The sequence below is a fragment of the Anoplopoma fimbria genome, chromosome 15 (assembly GCF_027596085.1).
Source record: "Anoplopoma fimbria isolate UVic2021 breed Golden Eagle Sablefish chromosome 15, Afim_UVic_2022, whole genome shotgun sequence".
Lineage (NCBI taxonomy): Eukaryota > Metazoa > Chordata > Actinopteri > Perciformes > Anoplopomatidae > Anoplopoma > Anoplopoma fimbria.
The window spans coordinates 25,466,335-25,487,797 of NC_072463.1; the positions used below are offsets into that span (position 1 = coordinate 25,466,335).

Genomic DNA, 21,463 nt, shown 5'->3' on the forward strand with positions numbered 1-21,463 from the left:
AACATGGGATCTTGAGGAAGAACGCTGCAACATGTGCAAAACCTCTGGAGCTCTGAGAAGAGGATTAGTGAGAACAAAACAAGAAATGGTCATACCTTTCTAGTGGCCATTCATTTCAGAGAAACGTGATTTAAAGAGACGTATGTCTATACAAAGGTTACGTTTCCAGAAATGAAGTAGGGTATCAGGTAGAGTCTGTTGAAACAATGTGAAGGCTTCTGGGTATTTACCACTCATTTCTCCGACCAAAGGGCATGAAAGATTAACTTTTCAGTGTGTTGTAGACTTTTCACGTTCATTGTTAAGCTGTATTAATAGAACAAGTTGTTTTATAATTAAAAGAGGATATTTTGAGTCAAGTTGATAAATCTTTTTTCTTAATGCTCACCTGATTATAAATGTAAATGCTAATTCAAATGAAGATGGTGTGATAGATTAACTGTATCAAGAACCTTTTGGGGGATTTCCAATTTATTCTTTATGTCAAGGTACAATTTTCAGTCTTGTCATTCTGTGCTACATTATTCTTCTACTCTACTATATTTTGAGGAGAAATGTTGTCGTTTTTACTACAATTATTTGACAGCTATAATTAAATGTTACTTTAAAGATTATGCTTAGTTTTTAAAATACGATGCAACATTACAGATTCAACTATGCAAACATTATAAAAAAGCTTCTCTGTTGTGATAATAATACAACTCTCCATAATGAGCACTTTATGCAAATTTTGCTGATAACCCCTTCAACTTTGGTTAATTAAAGTGCATCATTCTTACTCATGCTGGAGTGTTTTAACATTGTGGTATTAAAATGGTACATTTTTAAACATGGAGTCTTTTCCCTCCTTGTCTCCATTTCTTTATTTGCACCTCCTACAAAGACCTTGTGTGCAGGTGGTTTAAACTGCTGCTTAAAATATAAATATATATATAATAATATAAAATATAACAAATACCATTATCCCAACTGTGCTCACATGCTGTGTGTACTCCATCACCTCCTCCTCTACTGTGGCTCTGCACAAACAGCGCCCCCTGTCGACGTGTGGGTGTAAGGACAGGTGAAAGGTCACAAGTTGAAAGGTCGTGTTAGCAAACACGGTACGGCGGCTACACTTTAGCTGCAGTCATAGCAAGTGAAGAACAGTACAGAAAGCGAGGTTTCCCTTCGCTGTTATCTCGTGTGAAGCTGTTTCGTTGGAGAACAATCTGAACAGACGTCATCGACCAGGACCAGCTAGCACCGCTTATATTAGCTAGCTACCGTTAGCACGCTGCTAGCTACCGTTAGCACGCTGCTAGCTACCGTTAGCACGCTGCTAGCTGGCTCGCTAAGCTGCTATGTCGCAACCAGGTGCTTGGACTTATTGGAGCTAACATAGCTAGCTCACCTCACTGAACTTTACTTTGATTCTGGAGGAAAACAAAGAAGGTGGGTATCCTGTCACCCGGCGGTACGTGATGTATATTATACAGTAGTTAGTTAGCCAGCCCTGTTAAAACGGCGGGTTAGCGTCGGCTAACAGGAGCTAGCTTCACGTTAGCATCCATGCTGTGTTGTTCTTATCTCAGGCTCAGGGTTAGTCATGGACAGCACAGTGTATGAGTGTTACACATGCAGTTAATGTTAATGTTTTAATGTTAAACGTATGGTTTCGCTGATCATGTGACGTCACAGTGTTGCACAACCTGTCACAGCTGTGTCGTCACACATCAGGTCAGCTGACCTGTTGTGTGACGTCACAGCTCACCATGGCTTGTCTCAGTTATAGAGCTGTCACTTATTTGCATGTAAGTAATTATTCACGAGGTGACATGTTAATTATTATTATTCACAGACACAACATGGATCTAGGTTTGGGTCTGTTTGTGCAATTTACATTACATTACATTACATTACATTACATTACATTACATTACATTATATTACATTACATTACATTTACATTACATTACATTTACATTACAGTCATGTAGCAGACGCTTTTATCCAAAGAGAGACAAGAAGTGTGTTCAACATAGGTATTCAAGAGAACTACTAGTCACCAGAAGTCATCAGTGCATCTCCTTTCTTAAACAAGCATCTTAAAGCATAAACCAGAGCAAAAGTACAGAAACAAACTAATACGAATACAGTAAGTGCAACAGACTAATACGAATACAATAAGTTCAACAAACTAATATGAATACAATAATTACAACAAACGAATACAGTAAGTGCTAAGTGGAAGGCTCAGGGTTTTCATTTAACCACTTATCCTAACGTTCAACCCTGCCGTCTTATTAGTTTAAGTCGTTGCCCTATCTTTGCCCCACCTTGAGATTATGGAAAATATGTGCATGTTAGATAAGTAGCAATGTACTGGTCTTTATTCAATTGCTTGCACTGAGGGGAGGTTTAGTCCATGTTTCCATGATTTAATATAAGAAAATACCCATTGTAATTGAATTAATCAATGTGATAGATTGGGAAGGACCAGGACGCAGACACACCGAACAAGTTCAGACACTTAAACTCAGAGGCCGTCAAAAATGAGTCTTAAAATGTCTTCCTGATTTAATCTCAAAATGTCCTGTTCACAATGAGTTTATTGTCATGGTTGTTGGTGGCAGAGGGTATATTACATTTGTTGCACAACCTGTGTGCATAGACAACACAAATCATTCCCATAACCTGCCTGTGAGGGCTGCTCAAAAGTGTTTGGACACTCGAGGACAGTTTCCATTAAGAAAGTTACTCCAGTAAACCAGATTGTCCATTTGATGACTAAATCATAAACTCACCCTGTTAGGTCCTCTGTATTTTATCCAGCTACCCACAGAGGTTAAGAGTTTCCAGCTGACTTTGACCTCCAGTTGTCCAGCTGAGAAATTATGTGCCCACTAGTTTTGTGTTTCATTCCTCCTCTCAATACTGTTAAAATGTCAACCGATACAGTGAAAGAGCCAGGTTCTTCATGGCTGCATATTGAGTTTGGTTGTTAAGCCATGTTAGATATTGCCCAGTTGTTGTCTTTATTTTTTGTTTTGCCATTTAGGCTGTCGGCTTGTCAAAATGATATCAAAAAGTTATGGAAGGATTTTTGGAAAGTTGATAAATATTGAGACACTTTTATTTATATTATATACACTTAGGTACTTCACAGCAAGTTGGAGAGTTGTCCAGTTCTAGAGGAGTTTTCATTTCTCGCAAGTGCCTTCTTAGTTGTACAGTAGACCTGCACTTTGTATTTGCAATTCATTTTGCAGCATTATCTTTTTAATTCTAACTCTCCCTCTCTTATGCTCTATGTCTCTCGGTTAACACACACACACACACACACACACACACACACACACACACACACACACACACACACACACACACACACACACACACCACTTAAGCTCACTGTTTAGCCCAGACATGCTCGATCTCTCCACTCTGTTGGGCTGTCTGGTCTTGGCTTAAAGTAAGGAATGCAAAATGATTGCCAGAGAATTCAGACTTTGACTATGAGGAGTATGCTTTGCATTGCGTGTGGTGGTGTGTTTGGGGAAGTGCTTTCAGGATCATCACTATCTTGTTTAAATCAATGTTAAACCAGCCCAAACGGATGGGACTAAATAAAAGGGGTACTTGTTTGGAGCATGGAAACAAAAGTGATTCCGTGGAGGCCTTAGATGAATAGTGTGATGTCCCATTTGTCCACGCCAAGTGGAAGAAAAACATGTTGATTTTAAAACTTAAATGTACATCGTTCCATTCACTTCTCACATTGCTGGCTGCAGGTGTGTTGTGCCTTTCTGCTGTATATGAATAGGCTTGTCTGCTTGTTCCAGGAGCCACCCAAGGGTGTGCCTCTTGTGTGTGTGTGGGGACAGAGCCTAATTGTGCTGAGCAAGCCTGTTTTCTCACCTCACTCGCGCCTCACATTTTCCGTTGTTAAAACCAGTTACCCATAAACCCTTATTGCCAGCATAATCATGCACGCAAACACACTTGCATCTTTTTAAATGCACCTTCAGCCACTTTGATTTGCGTTGTGAGACTTGCTGCGTCATGTTGCTGCAGAGGGTGTGAACGAGGCCTGAAGATGATGGGAGTGTTGGGGGCAGGTGGTTCAAACTAAAGGCTTCATAACAGTAATTGAGGTGGAAAGTGTGAACCGCAGTTCATTTAAGGGAAGAAAACACCTGCTGGATGAAATGGCTCCCTGTAGCACCGGCTCAGACGCTCTGCGTCAGCAAGGCCAGGGCCTAATCAAATTAAGACTCACTGTTTTTCCACTTTTAACCTTTTTTATCTCCGAGGACGTTCTAATTTTCTTGCTTTAGTGCTTGGATTAATTTGAGTTAATCTCATTGTATGTTCAGGTTGCGTTATTTTCTGAACATGCATGCCATTGTCAGCAATATTCTGCTTCTTATTTAATCACACAAACTCGATGCAGATACATGAGTAGACATTTTTACTCTTTATTTACTCAGCCCTTCATCACAGGTGTCTCAGCATGTAGTAAGTGCAGCACATCAATACATTTGACATTCAATTGACTTGCTTGAGGGCAATTTGACTTGGATCCTGAGACAGCGATTCATCCACAAGCCCACATTAATATTTTGGTTTGACTGCATGGAAATAGTATTTTTTGGTACTTAAATCGACTTTAGGTAGTGACTATTTGTTTTTTAAGGTCATGCGCACCAACAAAGGTGTTTTAAATTCCTCTGGTAACTTGGTCTTCTCTGGTTTAGTGGGGCCACACTACGAATTTCATAGGCTCACCAAAGTCCATCGATACTCAGGTACAACTAAACAGGTTCAACAAAATGAGCAGGAGTGAGAGAGGGAAACTCCAGCCAAGCACACAGTCCTTTAGAGGTCTAATTAGGCCAATTAAGTGAAAACACCTGTGTGTATCTACCATACCTAGGGGCATGTTCCACAAGTTTTACATAAAGTGGTCACCACTGATGTCATTGAAATGACAAGGGATTCCCACTGGCATGTCCAGATGAGCCCCTTTAAACCTCTCTGATATGTCATGGACAACTGAAGGTCCTGATGCTTGGTTTTGAATTTCAGAAGGCTCATTACAGGCTCAGTTCACTTCAATCAGGGATCTTATGACCATGCATGCGGTGTTTCTGCCATGTTGCAGCTTCCGTTGAGAACAGAACAGTTGCCACATATGCTGTTTTCTTAGAATTGCCTAGTATTGCGTACACCTGTGTGAATAGCAATTTAATGTATGGGCTTCTGATGAATCATAAGGATAATTAGCAAACCAAGGATGAAATCAAAGCACAGTAAAGTTTAAGCTTATTATTTAAATCGTACCTCTATTAGTGTGTCATTTTATTTATTTATTAATTCCACTCCTAATATCAGGATGGATGGCGCTCAGAGATAACTGTCGGGTGCATTTCATTTATTTGAATTAAACCTCTGTCCCAGTATATGTCATTTTATATTCCCTTATCTATATATATTGTGATATAGATTTTATGGGAAATCTGCGCAATACAATAGCATGGCAAAATCTCTGATCACATTTAGCCTATATTGTCTTTTGGTATACCATTGGTTTTGTCATATCACCTACACAAAGCTCCATGTTTATAGTAGTTTCATTGTGAAAATGGAAACCCAGTCATTGGTAAAATTTCCAGTTGCACCTAAAAGTAATTGACAAGATTATACATCTTTACTGGATATAGCTGGGATTTTTAATTTTTTAGAACATTAGAAAATGTTCCTCATAGTCTAAATGCCTCTGAACAGACTGAATAGTTTGGAAGCCACAGCCACACTTGATTTAGTGACCATGCACCCACGATTTGTCACCTACAGTCGGAAAGGTTCCCCTATTTACATTCCACACTAGGTATGTCTGCACTGGATGTTCCACTGTTTGGGTGAAATTATGCCAGAAGAGCAACAGAACAGCCGTTCTTGCTATTGATGAGACTGTCCATAATCTCATTTGTTTTCATGTTACAGAGCTGCTCCCCTTCAGCTACTTTCCATAGTGGAAATCCAAGTCAGGAATGAATCCCATGAATACCATCTCTTTATTTTTTTCTTAATACAGCAACGACAGCTCAAACTTTTGACTGATCGTGGTTTAATATCAATCTCGTCTCCTTCGTCTCTCCACAGATGGCGGTGTCGGTGCGAGGCCTGTACTTTGTGGTGACCCTGTTTTTGGGTAGTTTCTTTGGAAGCGTCTTCATGCTGGGTCCATTTCTGCCTCTCATGCTGCTGTCTCCTGCTTGGTACCGCTGGATCACGGATCGCATCGTCGCCACCTGGCTCACCCTGCCTGTGGTGTGTAGACCAGCTTATTCTTTACTTAGCCCACTAATTTGTGTGCCAGATGGTCCTAAGGTACTTGTGTTTGACACGGTCATGGTAGTCTGTTTCATCTCAGTGGCATTTTTGACGCCCTTTGTAATCAGATTTCATTTTCACACTTCATTTATTTAGATTGCCCTTTTAGAACAATTTAGCAAAACTTGTTTTTAGTGACGGCATTATTTATTTATTTTCTTCTCACTTTCTTCTCTCTTAAATCTTACCACCTTTACTCTTCCCAGTCCCTCCTCTCTCCCTCTTCATCCTTTTTCATTGACTATTCTTGTCTCCCCTTGATCATCTACCTCTCCATTTTGCTCCCTCTCCCTGCCCTTTCCATTCTTCCCTCTCTTGTACTTCTTCTCCATCCTCCCTCCATCCTGGCGTCTCTCCCCTCTGTAGTCGTTGCTGGAGCTGGTATTTGGGGTGAAAGTGGTGATAACGGGTGATGGCTTCATTCCTGCTGAGCGAAGTGTGATCATCATGAACCACCGCACCAGACTCGACTGGATGTTTCTTTGGTGTTGTCTGCTCAGGTACAGCTACCTCCGTCTGGAGAAGATCTGCCTCAAGGCTGCCCTGAAGGCTGTTCCTGGCTTTGGTGGGTATACAGTGGGTGCTCTGACCTTTCTTGTACGCACACAGACCTTCACACCTCTGCAGACCATAAGCTTTACAAAGCACTTCTTCAATAACATCATTGCAAATAAGTTATTGGAGGAGAATCTAAATACAAGAGAGGAACAGTTCAATGCAAATATATTTTCTAGCCTACCCTCAATGATACTAACATATACAAGATTTTTTTTTTTGTATTTGTTGTGATTACTCCCTCTTCAAATGATAGTGTTTAATTTAGTCATTCATAACTAATGTTATTTTCTTTAGTTTCAATCATTTTCTGAGCTCAGCTACGGCTGACTGAAGGGAAAACGGAAACGCCAGCCTGTTTAAGTTTCAGCTAAATGTAGTTTAACACAGAATAAATAAAGAAAATAAGCATAATATTCGTGGGAGAAGACGCTTGTTTGACAAACCTGATATCCAGAGGCAGTGTATTACCAATAATGGGCTGGGGAAATCATCCTGGTAAAATATAGGCCCTGCCTGCATTGGAAAAAGTTCCAGCCAATCAGTTGAACATGAGAAGCAATCAATTACATGTTAAGACTCTGTATGTGTCCCCCAGGCTGGGCGATGCAGGTGGCCTGCTTCGTCTTCATTCAGCGTCATTGGGAGGAGGACAAGAAGCACTTGGGGAATATGCTGGACTACTTCTGCGACATCAGAGAGCCCCTGCAGCTGTTACTGTTCCCGGAGGGCACAGACCTCACCGGTAATAAAATAAATTATTCAACGGGACAATTTGCCCACATTTCAGTTGTTCTTCACCGAATAGGTTACCCAACAACCAGTTTACAGAGCTCCGTTTGGCCCTAAGCCTATCTAACACCTTTGCACTGACACAAGTGATACGGCATAGCAAAATCCCTCGACACACACACACACCCCATACAGTCATTTCTGCCAGAATGCTCTGATCTCTCAATGCAAGCACCAGTGTCTAAAGCCCTTTCAGATCACCGTTAAGCCAATCAAGGTCCCGAGTAGCTTTACTGGGGGAAGCTTAACTTCCCTTTACATTTCATGATGTCATGAGGGGGGGTCCAGTGAAGTTGCATCATAATTGGCCAGCAGATTTAGGGCTTTAAAGATCACTTCACTTTCGGTGTTGCGTTTGTGCCTGTTAATGTGTGTGTGTGTGTGTGTGTGTGTCTGCCTGCCTGCGCACACACGTCTGCATTTAAGCCTCTTAAACCTCGAGGCTTAATTTGATGCAAACAAGTGGATGTATACAGCGTGTTATGACGTCCTATGGGGAAGTTATCCTGTTCTTAACTCTTGGCATACGTACAGACCTCCATCTACAGGATCAGGTTCGGAGTGCACTTCCTTTAAGCCCCTCTAAACATTTCCATGACCCCCTTTTTCGAAGCATGTAGAGCTCGTGTGAATTGAATAAGAGATTGTATAAGAATGACAAGTCACAGCTTTGACCTGATCAGTCTAAATCTGTCCATAGTCCTTTTGTCCTATGAGCCGGCCTGAAGGAGCTACTTGTTACATAATTTGACTAATGAGTCATGATTTAGTTTACATGTTCCTGGAACGAGTCCCTGAGGAGTGTTAATAAACAATCATCTTTCCTGTGTTTATAGCCCCCCTGTATTTCACAAATGTGTAAGCGTTTGTCACTGGTGGATGTATTTTGTGAATGTGCTCATATCCGGGAACCAACATCATTATTTGTTTTAACTGCTATTTTTATGATAGCATTCAGTTATTTTTTGCTATTGCATCTCTTGTCAGCCAAGTTTTACTTTTTTTTTTTTTTATAATGATACCTTATATGCATATAATATGTAGTTCATATTTAACTGTTTATGTATATTCAGAGATCGGTTCATTTCACAATACAAATTAGATTGTATATATACAATTACATACATTACATACTGTGTATGTATGCAGCTGTTAAGGTCAAAGTCAAGATGAATCCATATAAACAGCTAATACTGCTGGCTTGTTAGAGTCATTAAAATGACCTTGCATTACCTTCCATTGGATGTAGATATATTGCATGTAATAATGTTACTGTCATTAGAACTTAGAATAACATGATCAGTCTAATGCACATCACATTCCATTTTCAGTTATGCTTTAAAATATGTAAACAATTAGTGCAATAAGTGTCTCTTTCCTTAAAAGCAAATAATAATAATAATGTGATTTCAGCTTCCAGATGTTTATTGTGTATATGTGTCTCTTGCAGCAAATACAAGAGCAAAGAGTGATGTGTTCGCTGCCCAGAACAACCTGCCAAAGTTTGAGTATGTGCTGCATCCCCGCAGCACTGGATTCACCTTCATCGTGGACAGACTACGAAAAGGTTCAGCCATTTCTGAAATCTTGAAATGTCTATATAATACACAGTACCAGTCAAAAGTTTGGACACACCTTCTCATTCAACGACTTTGAAGAATCTAAAAATATAAAACATATTCTGGTTTGTTGAGCATTTGTTTGTTTACCACATAATTCCATATGTGTTCCTTCATAGTTTGGATGTCTTCAATATTAATCTACAATTTAAAAAAAAAGAAAGAAAAACCATTGAATGAGAAGGTGTGCCCAAACTTTTGACTGATACTGTGTGAAAATGAGCCGCTCATAGTTCACATTGTCATTGTTAGTTGGCAGTCAAACAATAGCACCTTTGTTGATTGGCATTATTCCGTCACAGTCATCATGATGGAAACATTTCATCAGCAAAAACCAAGGGAAAATGACATGCTATCATGATGATTGAAGTTAATCCACTGACGCAGTTTGTTTGGGAAGAATCACACTTGTTATTCTCTCAGTCCTGTGATTCATCCTACTGCCAGCCATTACAACACCCTAGAGAATCTCATGTTTCCCTATGAGCTAACTCTGGCAGTCCTCCAGAATTCTTAAATGCCACCTCTGGTCCTGCCGTCTCCTCCCCCCCACCTGCTGAACATGGCACTAACTCTCCGCGCAGGTGGCGTGAATCCGTGCAATGTCATCAGACTTTGCTGATTCTCCTCTCCCCGTCTCTGCGCTGCTGACTGACACGCTGTGCATGTTGTCTTTGTCCAATCCCACTGCGCCTCTCACAGCTCTATTTTTTACCGTGGTCGAGCTGAGCAGTACAGGAGCAGGCGCTGGCAGGTGTCATCCTGTCCGCTTGATATTTCATTCAGCTCTATATGTGTGTTGTAAGGGCACACTGCGGATCAGTGACGACGTTAGAAAGCTCGTGCTAGTTTTGAAGGCAGAGAGGGGATGAAGCTCTAAGCCCCGGGATAATTAGAGGTACATGCGTAATGGAGCTCAGGGCTGGGATTTTCAAGGGTGCATAAAACAGTTCCAATAACCAGTGAGAGTGTGGGAAAAGGGATAATATTAAGTTTCTCTACAGTGCCATGTCTGAATGAGTGTAGTTTACAGTAAGCTGGGACTGTTCAGGAGTTTGAATGTTGAAAACTTAGATTTTTACGTTGTACATTTGCAGTCTAGTTAAGTCTTGTTTTGGTTATTAGACAATTATATCAGCAATTGTTGCTCATTCGATCATTTAAAAACTGCGTCCCTTTTTCTAGGGGATAACCTGGATGCCGTCCATGATATTACAGTGGCATACCCCAAGAACATCCCTCAGACAGAACGCCACCTCATCCTGGGACATTTCCCTCGTGAGATCCACTTCCACGTCCGCCGCTACCCGGTGGCTTCCCTGCCCACCTGCTCCTCTGACCTGGAGTCTTGGTGCAGAGAGCGCTGGGCTGAGAAGGAAAGCCGACTGCGGGACTTCTACTCGGGCCAGCACCGGGGCTTCGACGGGGACGGTGTTTCACTTGTGCCACCATGTAAGTCGGAGCTGCGAGTGTCTCTGATCAAAGCCGCCTCGCTGCTGTACTGGAGCAGCTTCATCGCTTTTTGCTTCACCGGCCTGTGGCTGTGGGCTCCCTTCAGGCTCTACTTCCTGGTCATGGTTGGGGTATTTATGGCCCAGCAGAAGCTGATTGGCGGGCTGGAGCTGCTGGAGTTGGCCTGCCATCGATACTGGAAGTCCATGGCTGCCGACGTGGGGGAGAAGAATAAGTTTCAGGATGGGAAGATGCAGTGAGGATGGAAGACAAGGGTGGCTGGACAATGATATGTTTCCACCTATGCTCAGCAAGGACACTGAGGACTCAGTTGTCCTGGCCTTTTCCGTCCAGAGGGCAAGAGGCTCCTTATGAGGGACCCAACGCTCCATGCCTTAGAAAAAGGGGGTGATGAGTTCACTTCCTTACGGTGTGCATGGCTTAAGTGGAGAGAGCTTACCTCTCTGTCTGCGAAGAAAGAGAGGAATGTCATTTGCATTTATTTCTGTTGGATTCAAGGAATTCATCACACATATTGTGTCACTCGCCCTTTGTAAGTCTCTCCTTGTACGAGCTCTGTTATTTAGCTTGCTCTCGGTGCATTTTTATTATATGTTGTTGGTGTTTTATTGTAGTTGTTTGTTTTAGAACCTCCGTGTGGACATGCGTCATGAGACAATGTTGTTTAGTGTTTGTTATACTGTTGCCATGTCTTTGAAACTTGTTTTTTTTATGTATGCTATGTTGCTCTTGGTTTAATATCAGTGTCATAAATGATGGAGCAGAGCCATAGTACAGACTACCTGTACATGATGATGACTTGACACTAACCAATATTCAAATCAGCACTGCATAAGACTGATGGGACTAGTTAAATGAATCTGTTTCTATTAGTAGTCTCTAGCAAGGAAAAAAAAAAAAGAAAAAAGGATTGATATAAATCCCAGAGAATTACAGGGGAATATACAGGTATGTATGTGTACCATTGTTTACCATTCTTGGGTCTAATTACCCTTTTATACATATGGGGAATGAGATGTTCCCAGTTAGTCATTATAGAAAACTTGTGATGATGTTCAAGGTCTTGAAACATAAACGATGTTATTCTGTTGTTTGCTCAAGTAGCTTTTGCACAAAAAAGCCAAAGGTGAGAAAAGCAGATGTGATTTTTCAAAGTAACCAAACAGAATGTAGTCTGCCTTGATAGGAAAGAGGACCCTCACCCACCACTGGCAAGGTTACCATCGGCTACACTAAGGTAACACTCGACTCATCAAGATCAAAGATCTGACTGAGATCTCGTGTCTGTACAAGCAGATGAGCTTTGTGCCCTTTCTGGGAATGAAGGGCTGCCTTTTAGAGGCAGGATGTGGGTGGTGGTGCTCGGGTGGAAGAATGTCCTGTTGGGACAACATTATCCCTCCATGTGCAGGGTGGCATAGAGGACCAGACTTGGAGTGGAAAAAACTGGCCGTGAACTCGACCTAATCCAAAAAAGCCCTGTGATGCCCACCTCTGCCCGTGTCCCTCTCTAGGGGACGGGCATTGATGCGCCTGCTAAACTCAATTAGCAAAAGACAGCTGAGAAAGCTGCTACAATTGTGCCAAAAAAGGGCAGAAATCGAAACAAGATTGCAGTGGCGCTTCAACCACACTTTAACCACTGACTCTCCGTGCCACTCTATACCATTTCAAACTGGTAACTCTGGGAGTTTCAGTAAGTCCATAGCACTTTCTGTAACACTGTGTGATGTGTGATCACTTTTGTGACAATTGTATTTGACTTTGATGTCTTTTGTTTTGTTTGTTGTTGTTCATATGAATCTAGAGCTCCTGTAGTTCCTGTGTAAAGAGGCTGTTTCCAGTCACTGTGATCCAGCTGTGTTACTTTCACAATCAGCATGTAGTAGTTTACCAAACATGGTTCTATATCTGTTTCATCAACCCTGAACCAGCCAGAATCTCCACCTATTACTCTGTAACCTGTGCTGTTTTCTGTTGCTCATATTACAATCACTTTCTGATGCTGGACCTCTTCAAAGTCACTGTCCTCAGGTAAACAAGAGTCAGTCTCTTACAGGAGGAAATATAAATATATATAAATAAATATACTATATCACCTCATGCACGTTTCCAGTCATTGTTCTTGCGAGTTTTGTTGCCAACCTAGGAAATGTTGACTACTGATTGTGCGACTAATACTGCTCGTAAACTCACCTGATATTTTGATTAATGATGTAATAGCTCATGTCATCAGATTGACGGTGTCATCAGTTTAAAATGTCAGACATTGCAGACGTTATTGTCTGAGGTTATTGCATGAAATGTGACTGTGCGCTCTCTCTTTTATTCATCACTCCACTCATGTAGAACATTTCCATTACCCTGACGCTTTAAGCTGCTGCAGAGCATCTTGTGCATTGTCTCGGCAGCCCTTTAATCTAGAGTGTACTATTACAATCACTACACTGCAGTGAATGAGTCAACAAGACCTTGAATGCTCATATTACACAACACTAGGATCACAGTTTGCACACACACACACACACACACACACACACACCCTTGTCTGCCGTAGACAACCAAAAAGGTCAGGAGCTTTGAAGGTGAAGTGCAGTCGCCATAGAAACCAATGTTGACTCCCCTGTCTCCTAGCAACAGGATGTAGAGTGATGTCAATGGAAAGCATGCTATTTTCTCCCGCTGACAGAATGATGTCACTCCTTTTGTGTGTATGTGTGAGCTGACAGTGGAAGTTTATTTCTATATTCTATATCTCTGCTCTCCTGTGGGGATAGAGAGGGGGTGTGAAGCTGACATATCATGGAATCAAAGACAAAAGGAGAGGGGGAACCAAAATAGCTGTCCAAGGATGATGAATCATGGGCCAATTAAGGGTGCAATTATGCTCCTGGTCTCCCATCCTCCCCTCCAAATCATCCTCCGCATCTGAATATAACTTTAAATTTGCTCTGATATGTTTGACAGGGGGGGGCCGCAGGGAAGGTATCCGATATGAGACACATGAGAGTATCACTTCACCTCTGTGGTGTTTTTTCTTCTTCCTGTTATTAGATTCGGTCCTGAAAGACTGATTCTCTTGGTAGCTGAATGGGTGTATAGGAAGCCTGTAGGGAAACTCAATGTCCTGCCCAAGAGCACTGAGGAAGTGTCAGAGAGGGGTAGTGGAAAAATAGCTCTCTCTGCTAACACACGCAAACACTATATCCCATCTAGGTTTAGGCCAAATTGCATGCAGACTAATAGGATCAACAAGGCAGTGTAATTATCTTATCTGGCCCGATGGCTTTTTCAATAAAGGGAGCAGATAATCCTGAGGTTACACGGGGACAAAGTCATAGACTACTATTAATGAAATAGCAGCACAGTGAGCTCTTTGGAGGTAGCGCCTCCTTTTTGCCTCTAGTCATGCCCGGCATTTAAATGTCTCTAGATATGGTCAAACGCCTCTCTTCACGGGCTATTAATGCACAATGTATTTCAAAAACAACAACTAGCAAAAGCTGGGGGGGGGGGGGGGGGTTTGTGTTCAACAGCCTTAATTATTATTCGTCTTAGCTCATTTAAATGCTCCTTGCTCAGTGTAGGGCGACCTGAAGAGTGACTGCAGAAAAACCAGACCAGTTGATTCCACCGCTGTGACACAGACACACCAAGAAAAAGAAGCCTTCCAACAGGATCGGAGCTATAAATAACTCTACGGCAGCACTGCAATATTAGTGGGCGGATTAGGAGAGAATCGTCACTGCCTATTTATAAACCCAATGCAGTCAAACCTCCTCATCCTGGGTGATTTATAGAGAACACTGAATAGGTGGGAATTCAATTGAATTCCCAGTTTAGCTGTGGTCTATTTTTGTCATAAATGTTTGCTTCTCTAACTCCATATTTGGCTGTATTAGGATTTTAGTTTTCTTGTGCTTCATTGAGTAATATGTCTAAGACAGATTCCCAGACTGCAGTGAGGCTCAGTAGACCCTGACAAGCAGGCTAACGTCAGAGGCAGGTAAGGGACATCATGCATCCTAGCGAAAATGTCTCCAGAGATATTTCTGTCTCTCAGCATCCTGCTGCCACCTAGAGGTCAAAAAGATTCCTTTATGGATATGAATGAACATGGCAACGTCAAATACTACATTTTCTTTTTTTCGAATTTGTCTTGAGAACCAGGTTAAAGCCACATTTTGAAATCTAAAATGACATCTTAAGGAAGAGGTGAAAAGAGAGTATAAAAATGTAATTTGTCCTCTTCTACAGAAAGAGACTGTTTTGGAAACAAACTATTCAAAAACATTGCACATTAATATATGACTCTAATAAACGTGTTCTAAACTACAAATCAAGCACAAATAAGACAGAAATGTAACCCAGCAAGAATTCATGTTTATTTAGAAATCACATCAGAGAAAACCTTGCTTTAGCCATTTAAGAAGAAACCTTTTTCTCTCAATCCTCAAATACAGAAATAATACAATAAGATAAATGTATCAGTCAATAAAATAATAATCATAGAGAGTAAAGCAAATAAAAAACAATGGCCTGTCAATAAAATGGTAAAAGTGAACAACAAAATGATAATGAGAATATTCTGTCACGGCCATTGACTTTACACTGCATGGAGTTGGGGATATGGATAGTGTCAGTGTCACACTCTGAAATGGCACAATACAACCCACTCCAAAAATAACCTAAAATGTCAGGAACGTTGAGATGTTTTTTGTTTGTTTTTGTTACAATTTGACATTTTGATTGAAATCTCCACAGGACACTGATGATATCAAATTGAGGCTCTGGAAAAGAAAAGGACAAAGCCTCCACTTTAAAGACTGGAACTCCATTAAAGCTTGCTTGGTGTTGTGTTGTAAGAAACAAGTCATCTTATGACTAAATGTGCCCAAAGCCTAAGAAAAGATGGGTCACTATCCTGAAACAATGACAACTGTTTACATAGGTGGAGTTCAGTCAAACTAAGGCTTTATTTAAACATATTTTTAGTGTGTTGTTTCCAAAATTGTAATGTAATAACTGGTAAGAGAATGTCTGCTGTTGGTTATTTTCCAGAAACTGTCTATAAACACAATAAAAATTGTCTCCCAGTACTGACCACTGTCAAACACGCATGACCCATCCTCCCATAATCCTGTCCTCCAAGTGGCAGGCAGCCAGAGAATGTCTCCATCACCTCTCAAGACCCCTTCCTCCTCCGCCACACTGAAGACACATGGCTGGAAGGTACATGCTCTTCATAAGTCACCAAAGTGACACATCACCCTTAACACGGCACACCACACAGACACAGACACGGAATCCATGGTAACAAAGGGAGAGAGGGACAGCTGAATTAAACTGTAGGATGAATTGTAGGACTTTGTGCTGTTCAGGAGATCCCCTCCAAACGATTGATGGGACACTTAACGCCCCTCTGTGTACATTTTGAGAACGTAATGTCAATCCAAATAAATGCCCATCATGTGAGCCAGTCTAAATAAAGTTCCTTTCCATGGTCCAACACTACAATGAATACTTAAATATGACATCATTCTGTGCAGTCCTTATGGTATCATTTGGACGTGAACATAGATTTTAAACACTGTAACATTCATCACATAACTGGCTAATAATAGGTAACTGATATAGAAATAACAACTACTCTTAATAAACATCCAGTGCTCACTAGAGATCAAATACAAAAAGGTCACAACGAAGAAGCACAAGCCCCACAGAAGCAGTATGTAGAGCGACGCCTCCATCGGTTCATTTAACATCGCTGTGCAGAGCGGGTCGGTGGCTTTGATGAACATACTCAGCTCTACTGCCTCCAGCTATGTAAATAAACAAAACAACTAGGTGATGGTTTCTTTTTTTTTTGTGTGGTTGACCATGTCTATTATCATGCATGTGTTTATTTACCATATGAAGAAGTGTGGAGCATGCCTTGTGAGGTTGTGAAAATTCTGTGTGAGCATGCATGGACACTTCAACAGAGTGTAGTTACATCTCCCTATCTGTGTGCCCAGATGTTTTGGGGTGGTGCCCTGTGACGCATAAATAGGGAAGTACTTTGGGTAAGCCTATTCAGCAAGAGTAGAGCCGGCAAACCAATCAGCAGAGGTCTAAGGTCGTAGGCTAGAGACGGGGAAAAGGTGTGTGTCTAAGTCTGCAGGCGGTGGTGTGCAGCGCAGAGGCAAAGGGGATAAAGGAGAGGGGTAGGAGGACATGGGTGAGCTTTACCCCACACGAGTTAATCCGAGGTTAGGGGCTCATGAGTTGTCTGAGGGGACGTGCTCCTCAAAGCCCTCACTCTCCCTAACCAGCGCCCTCTCCAGGATGACACGTCCCTCCTTGTACCGCTGACTGTCCTCAGTAGCAAACTCATAGATCCAACCCAACTTGCTGTTGCAGTTCTTGCAGCTGACGTCCCTCACCATGTGTCTGCCGGTAAGCATCACTCTGTCCTGCACCTCGCTATACTGGAGGTTCACCACCTGTGGAGTTGAGACACAAGCGCACACATTTTGGACTGGATTCCGAATCGGTGTACCCGGTTTTATTTAGGAGTAAACGTCATAGGTATTCATCACTATTGCCTCTGTACCTTGTTGAAGAGGAAAGCTCTGCCCGTGGCTCCTGTGAAGCGTGTTGAGATGAGCTCAGACCTGTTGGTCAGGATGGTGTCACAGTTGGCGCAGGAGAAGAGGCGAGTTCCGCCAATGTGGTCCAAGAAGATGCGTCCCATCATCAAATCTCTGGGAGTGACTGGCCTAAGGCTAAAACAAGATAAGATAAGATAAGATAATCCTTTATTAGTCCCGCAGCGGGGAAAATTGCAGGATTACAGCAGCATAGAGTAAAGTGCACACAAGAGACATAGTAGAAGAAAGACAAGATACAAATAAAATGAAATAAAAAAAACAAGTATTATAAATAAGCAATAAAAATCCACAATAACTGAAATATAATATGTACAGACAGAAAAAAGAAAAGATTATTTATTGTTGGAAAGTTAAAATAAAAAAAGGACTAGACTATAAACAGAATATAGACAGTAAAGTAAGTTGTAAGTTGCCAACGTGACAATGTACACCTTAAGGCACTATAACATGGTGACGTTTTTTCCATAACGTTTATAATGTGATGACGCCTCCTTTAACATAGCTGGGTTTGTGAGGCTATTATGGGCTATGTTGTAAATCAATGAGCAGTTTGTGACCGTTTTATGGTCACATTAGATGTTTGAGTCTGTGAAGATTCCCAGTCATTCAGGCCGTGGTATATATCTAGATATGCCGAGTCAAAGATAACTGCACTTGCTTTATGTAACCACGATGAAATAAGGACCAAGTGGTTTCTGTTTAGTTTCGCTTGCATGCCTCAACTCTGTTTCTCTCACGCCATTTTTTTTTCTTTCTTTCCCTTGCTTATTTCCAAACAATGTTGCGAGGCTTTTACGTGTGTTTTGGGAGGATAAACAGAGAGTGCCCCCGAGCCATTCAAACCCACAAATGGACTTCATCTTATAATGTGCCACCACATGTCTACAGAGCCTTTTCAAATGTGTGTGCGTGCTAGTGGGGTGTGAAGAAGGTCATTTAATTTAGCAGGTGTGACCTAGATTATACAAAATCAATGTGTAATGATAGTTGGCCATAAACATATAAGTCTACAATTTAGAAGCCTTTTGAATGAGAGGTGAAACATCTGTAAGACGTTAAGTCCAGCTTGTATTCATTGAGGGGATTATTATAGATTCTTAAATTTGCATTGTTTCCATCACTTTCCAGAAAATGTACTATATTGTGTGATAGATGTATATCATCACAATATAAAATAACGTGTAAATTACTTTGATAAGCAGATTTAGCCATATCAGTCACTCCAACAATATCCCTTTGCTGTGTTTAAGATATGTGATCATTACTGTTTTATTACTGTTTTACCTCAGTTACTGCTGACATTCAGGCCTTAACCATATTCAAAATGATGCTTTTGTATTTAACAGTGTCAAAGGAAAACATATTGAGCTAAAATGAGTATTTATTGAACTACAGTACCAGTCTAAAGTTTGGACACACCTTCTCATTCAACTACTGTGAAGAATCTAAAATATAAAACATATTCTGGTTTGTTGAGCATTTGTTTGTTTACCACATAATTCCACATGTGTTCCTTCATAGTTTGGATGTCTTCAATATTAATCTACAATGTAGAAACAAATAAAAACAAAGAACAACCATTGAATGAGAAGGTGTGATCTTCTGACTGGTACTGTATTATATGAAGAATAAAATATATATATATAATATATATATATATATATATATAAAATATATAAAGATATATGTGATCTTCTGACTGGTGCTGTGTGTGTTGAGGCTTTCTTGCTCTTTATTGAGTGTTTGGTTCCCTGCCGGCCTGTCCTGAGGACTGTAGACTGTAGACTGTATGTAGACTGTAGATGCAGCTGAGCTTTGAATACTGCTGGAAATAAAAAGCCACTGAGAAGAAGAATCAAACAAACCCTGTTCATAAAAGAGAAGTCATTGAACATGTGATGTATGCATCCAAAGAGGCTAACGTCCCATTAGCCGTCGAGCTAACAGCTAACAGCTAACAGCTAACAGCTAACAGCTAACAGCTAACAGCTAACAGCTAACAGCTAACAGCTAACAGCTAACTAGGAACGAGAGGACCAACAGCCTGCTGGCAGCTTCTCACCTGTGTGGTTGTTTCAGTGGCTCTCAGTGTTCCCACCGGCGATGCTGTCACCGAGGTGTCAGGTGTGTTTTCAGACGCACATCTGTTGTTGTTGTTCTTTACCGTCGTCGTGGCGGCTTTGTTGTTCCTGTTCAGCTGCTCCAAGCTAGTGTCAACATCCGGTTATGACGTAGAGGCCCCTGCAGTGCCCGTGTGCTCCACTAGGGGGCAGCAGAGAGGCGCAGTGAACTGCAGGTATATGTGAATGGATGTTTACAATGCAAAACAATACATACAATTATAATATCTTTATTTACATTAAAGTAGCAATGCCAAAGCGTTTAATCGTTTACACGTGGAAGGCATTCATTTGATATTTTTTTCTGACTTACAGAAGTATTACTTGCAAAATATTATCTTTAATTTACCAATACTTTTACCTGGAGACTGGCTGTCCTTAAAATATCTGCTGTAAAAAATAAAAAAAAAAAAAACTAAAAAAAACAGAGTTAACGTGGACATCTCCAGTATTGGCCGGATCCTGGAGGAGAAGACAGTTTGGTTAAAAAAGACAGTGTTGAAATATAATATACAGACGAATAAGAAATAAAAGGAAGACAATACATACTGTTAAGTCCCTTTGTAAAGTTATGAGCACCCAGAAGGTTTTGATGAGTAGTCCGGATGCAACATTAGGAACATGTTCTGCTGCTTGATGGAAATCAGATAACTTCCTCAACATCCAGATAACTTGTGGTTTTACTCTATCATGACTCCAAGGTCAGCAAATCCAATCTTAGGACAAACTCATAAAGTCTTTAGCAATCTAATCCTGTCTCATCACATCTCCAAAACTGAACCTGTGCAGTTTCACTAAATTGCTGGTTGTTAAGATATAATGATATAACCCTATCTTAAGAATATTGCAGCAATAGCCTGACAAGAGGTTAAAGAGCAACACATTAAAAACCAGTTGAAAAGAAATTGCGCACAAGCATGTTATCCTTATGATTTACACAGCTCTGTCAACATTAATGATGTGCCTCCTCTGTATAAACCTTGATACCCAAGATTATTTAGATATAAAGAGGAAGAACGTTTATGGTTGTTCTGATAAAAAGAACAGTAAATTCTGATAAAAATTCAGACACAAAAATATGATAGTTGTGTGGTTCACAAAGGATTGTGTGTTTAGTCTTTTTCATCCATTAAACTCATGATGTAAAGATGTATTCATGCTTACTGATTTATCACATTGAGAGCCATAAACATACATTTACATCTCACTGACTTTCAATAATGTGTCAGTTTGGTCTGTTGCGCAACATGCGGATGTTCTTAAGATTTACAAGAAAAATCGCAGGTGAAAAGATACACATTGACAAACAAATGCAGAGATAGCAAGGCAGCGGTATGACTTGTAATTTGTCTGATTGTTCATCCAGATAAACTGATTAGAGGACGAGGGAGTATTTCTATTTTTTTCTTTTCACACAAGATGTTCCTCTTCTTCTCTTTTATAAAACTTTGCCCTCTTGGGAACTTCTTTTCCTCCTCCACACCCTTTTCAGGTACAGTGCCCTTTCCCAGTCTGTGGGAGCTTACAGTCATTCTCTCTCGGAGGCTGAGGGGAAACAACAGACCCTCAGTGTGGAAGGCTCTCAGTATCTCATCTCACCATGACTAGATCTGCACTCCTCATTCTGGCAGCCCTTGTTGGATCCTGCGCTCAGTTTACAGGTAGAGAACAGTGCATGCTTATATTCACATTCAACGCTTTGACAAAGTTTGGACTGAAATATTTATTATTAATTGTTTAAGTGAAAGGTTGCACGGTACTTGTGTGTAACAAAGTGTGAGATTTCTCTAGGATTATTTGATTTAGGATTTATATTATATAAACTTTTTTTTTGTTCTTAACAGTTAACTTGACAAATGTTTTACAAAACTGA

The 21,463-nt window shown here is 40.8% G+C and overlaps 2 protein-coding genes across 2 annotated transcripts; one reads left to right on the forward strand and one right to left on the reverse strand.

Annotated features, from left to right (window-relative positions):
- The first annotated feature begins 1,039 nt into the window (after window positions 1-1,039).
- Window positions 1,040-12,911, forward strand: lclat1 (lysocardiolipin acyltransferase 1). Its single transcript, XM_054613916.1, has 6 exons — window positions 1,040-1,434; window positions 6,148-6,315; window positions 6,745-6,943; window positions 7,532-7,678; window positions 9,176-9,292; window positions 10,530-12,911. Exons 2-6 carry the CDS (start codon window positions 6,148-6,150, stop codon window positions 11,054-11,056), a joined length of 1,158 nt encoding a protein of 385 aa, XP_054469891.1. The 5' UTR covers window positions 1,040-1,434; the 3' UTR covers window positions 11,057-12,911.
- Window positions 12,912-15,183: 2,272 nt separating this feature from the next.
- Window positions 15,184-19,729, reverse strand: ypel5 (yippee-like 5). Its single transcript, XM_054613968.1, has 3 exons — window positions 19,533-19,729; window positions 17,413-17,584; window positions 15,184-17,302 (listed from the first exon to the last, which is right to left on the reverse strand). Exons 2-3 carry the CDS (start codon window positions 17,554-17,556, stop codon window positions 17,078-17,080), a joined length of 369 nt encoding a protein of 122 aa, XP_054469943.1. The 5' UTR covers window positions 17,557-17,584; window positions 19,533-19,729; the 3' UTR covers window positions 15,184-17,077.
- Between the last annotated feature and the right edge of the window lie 1,734 nt (window positions 19,730-21,463).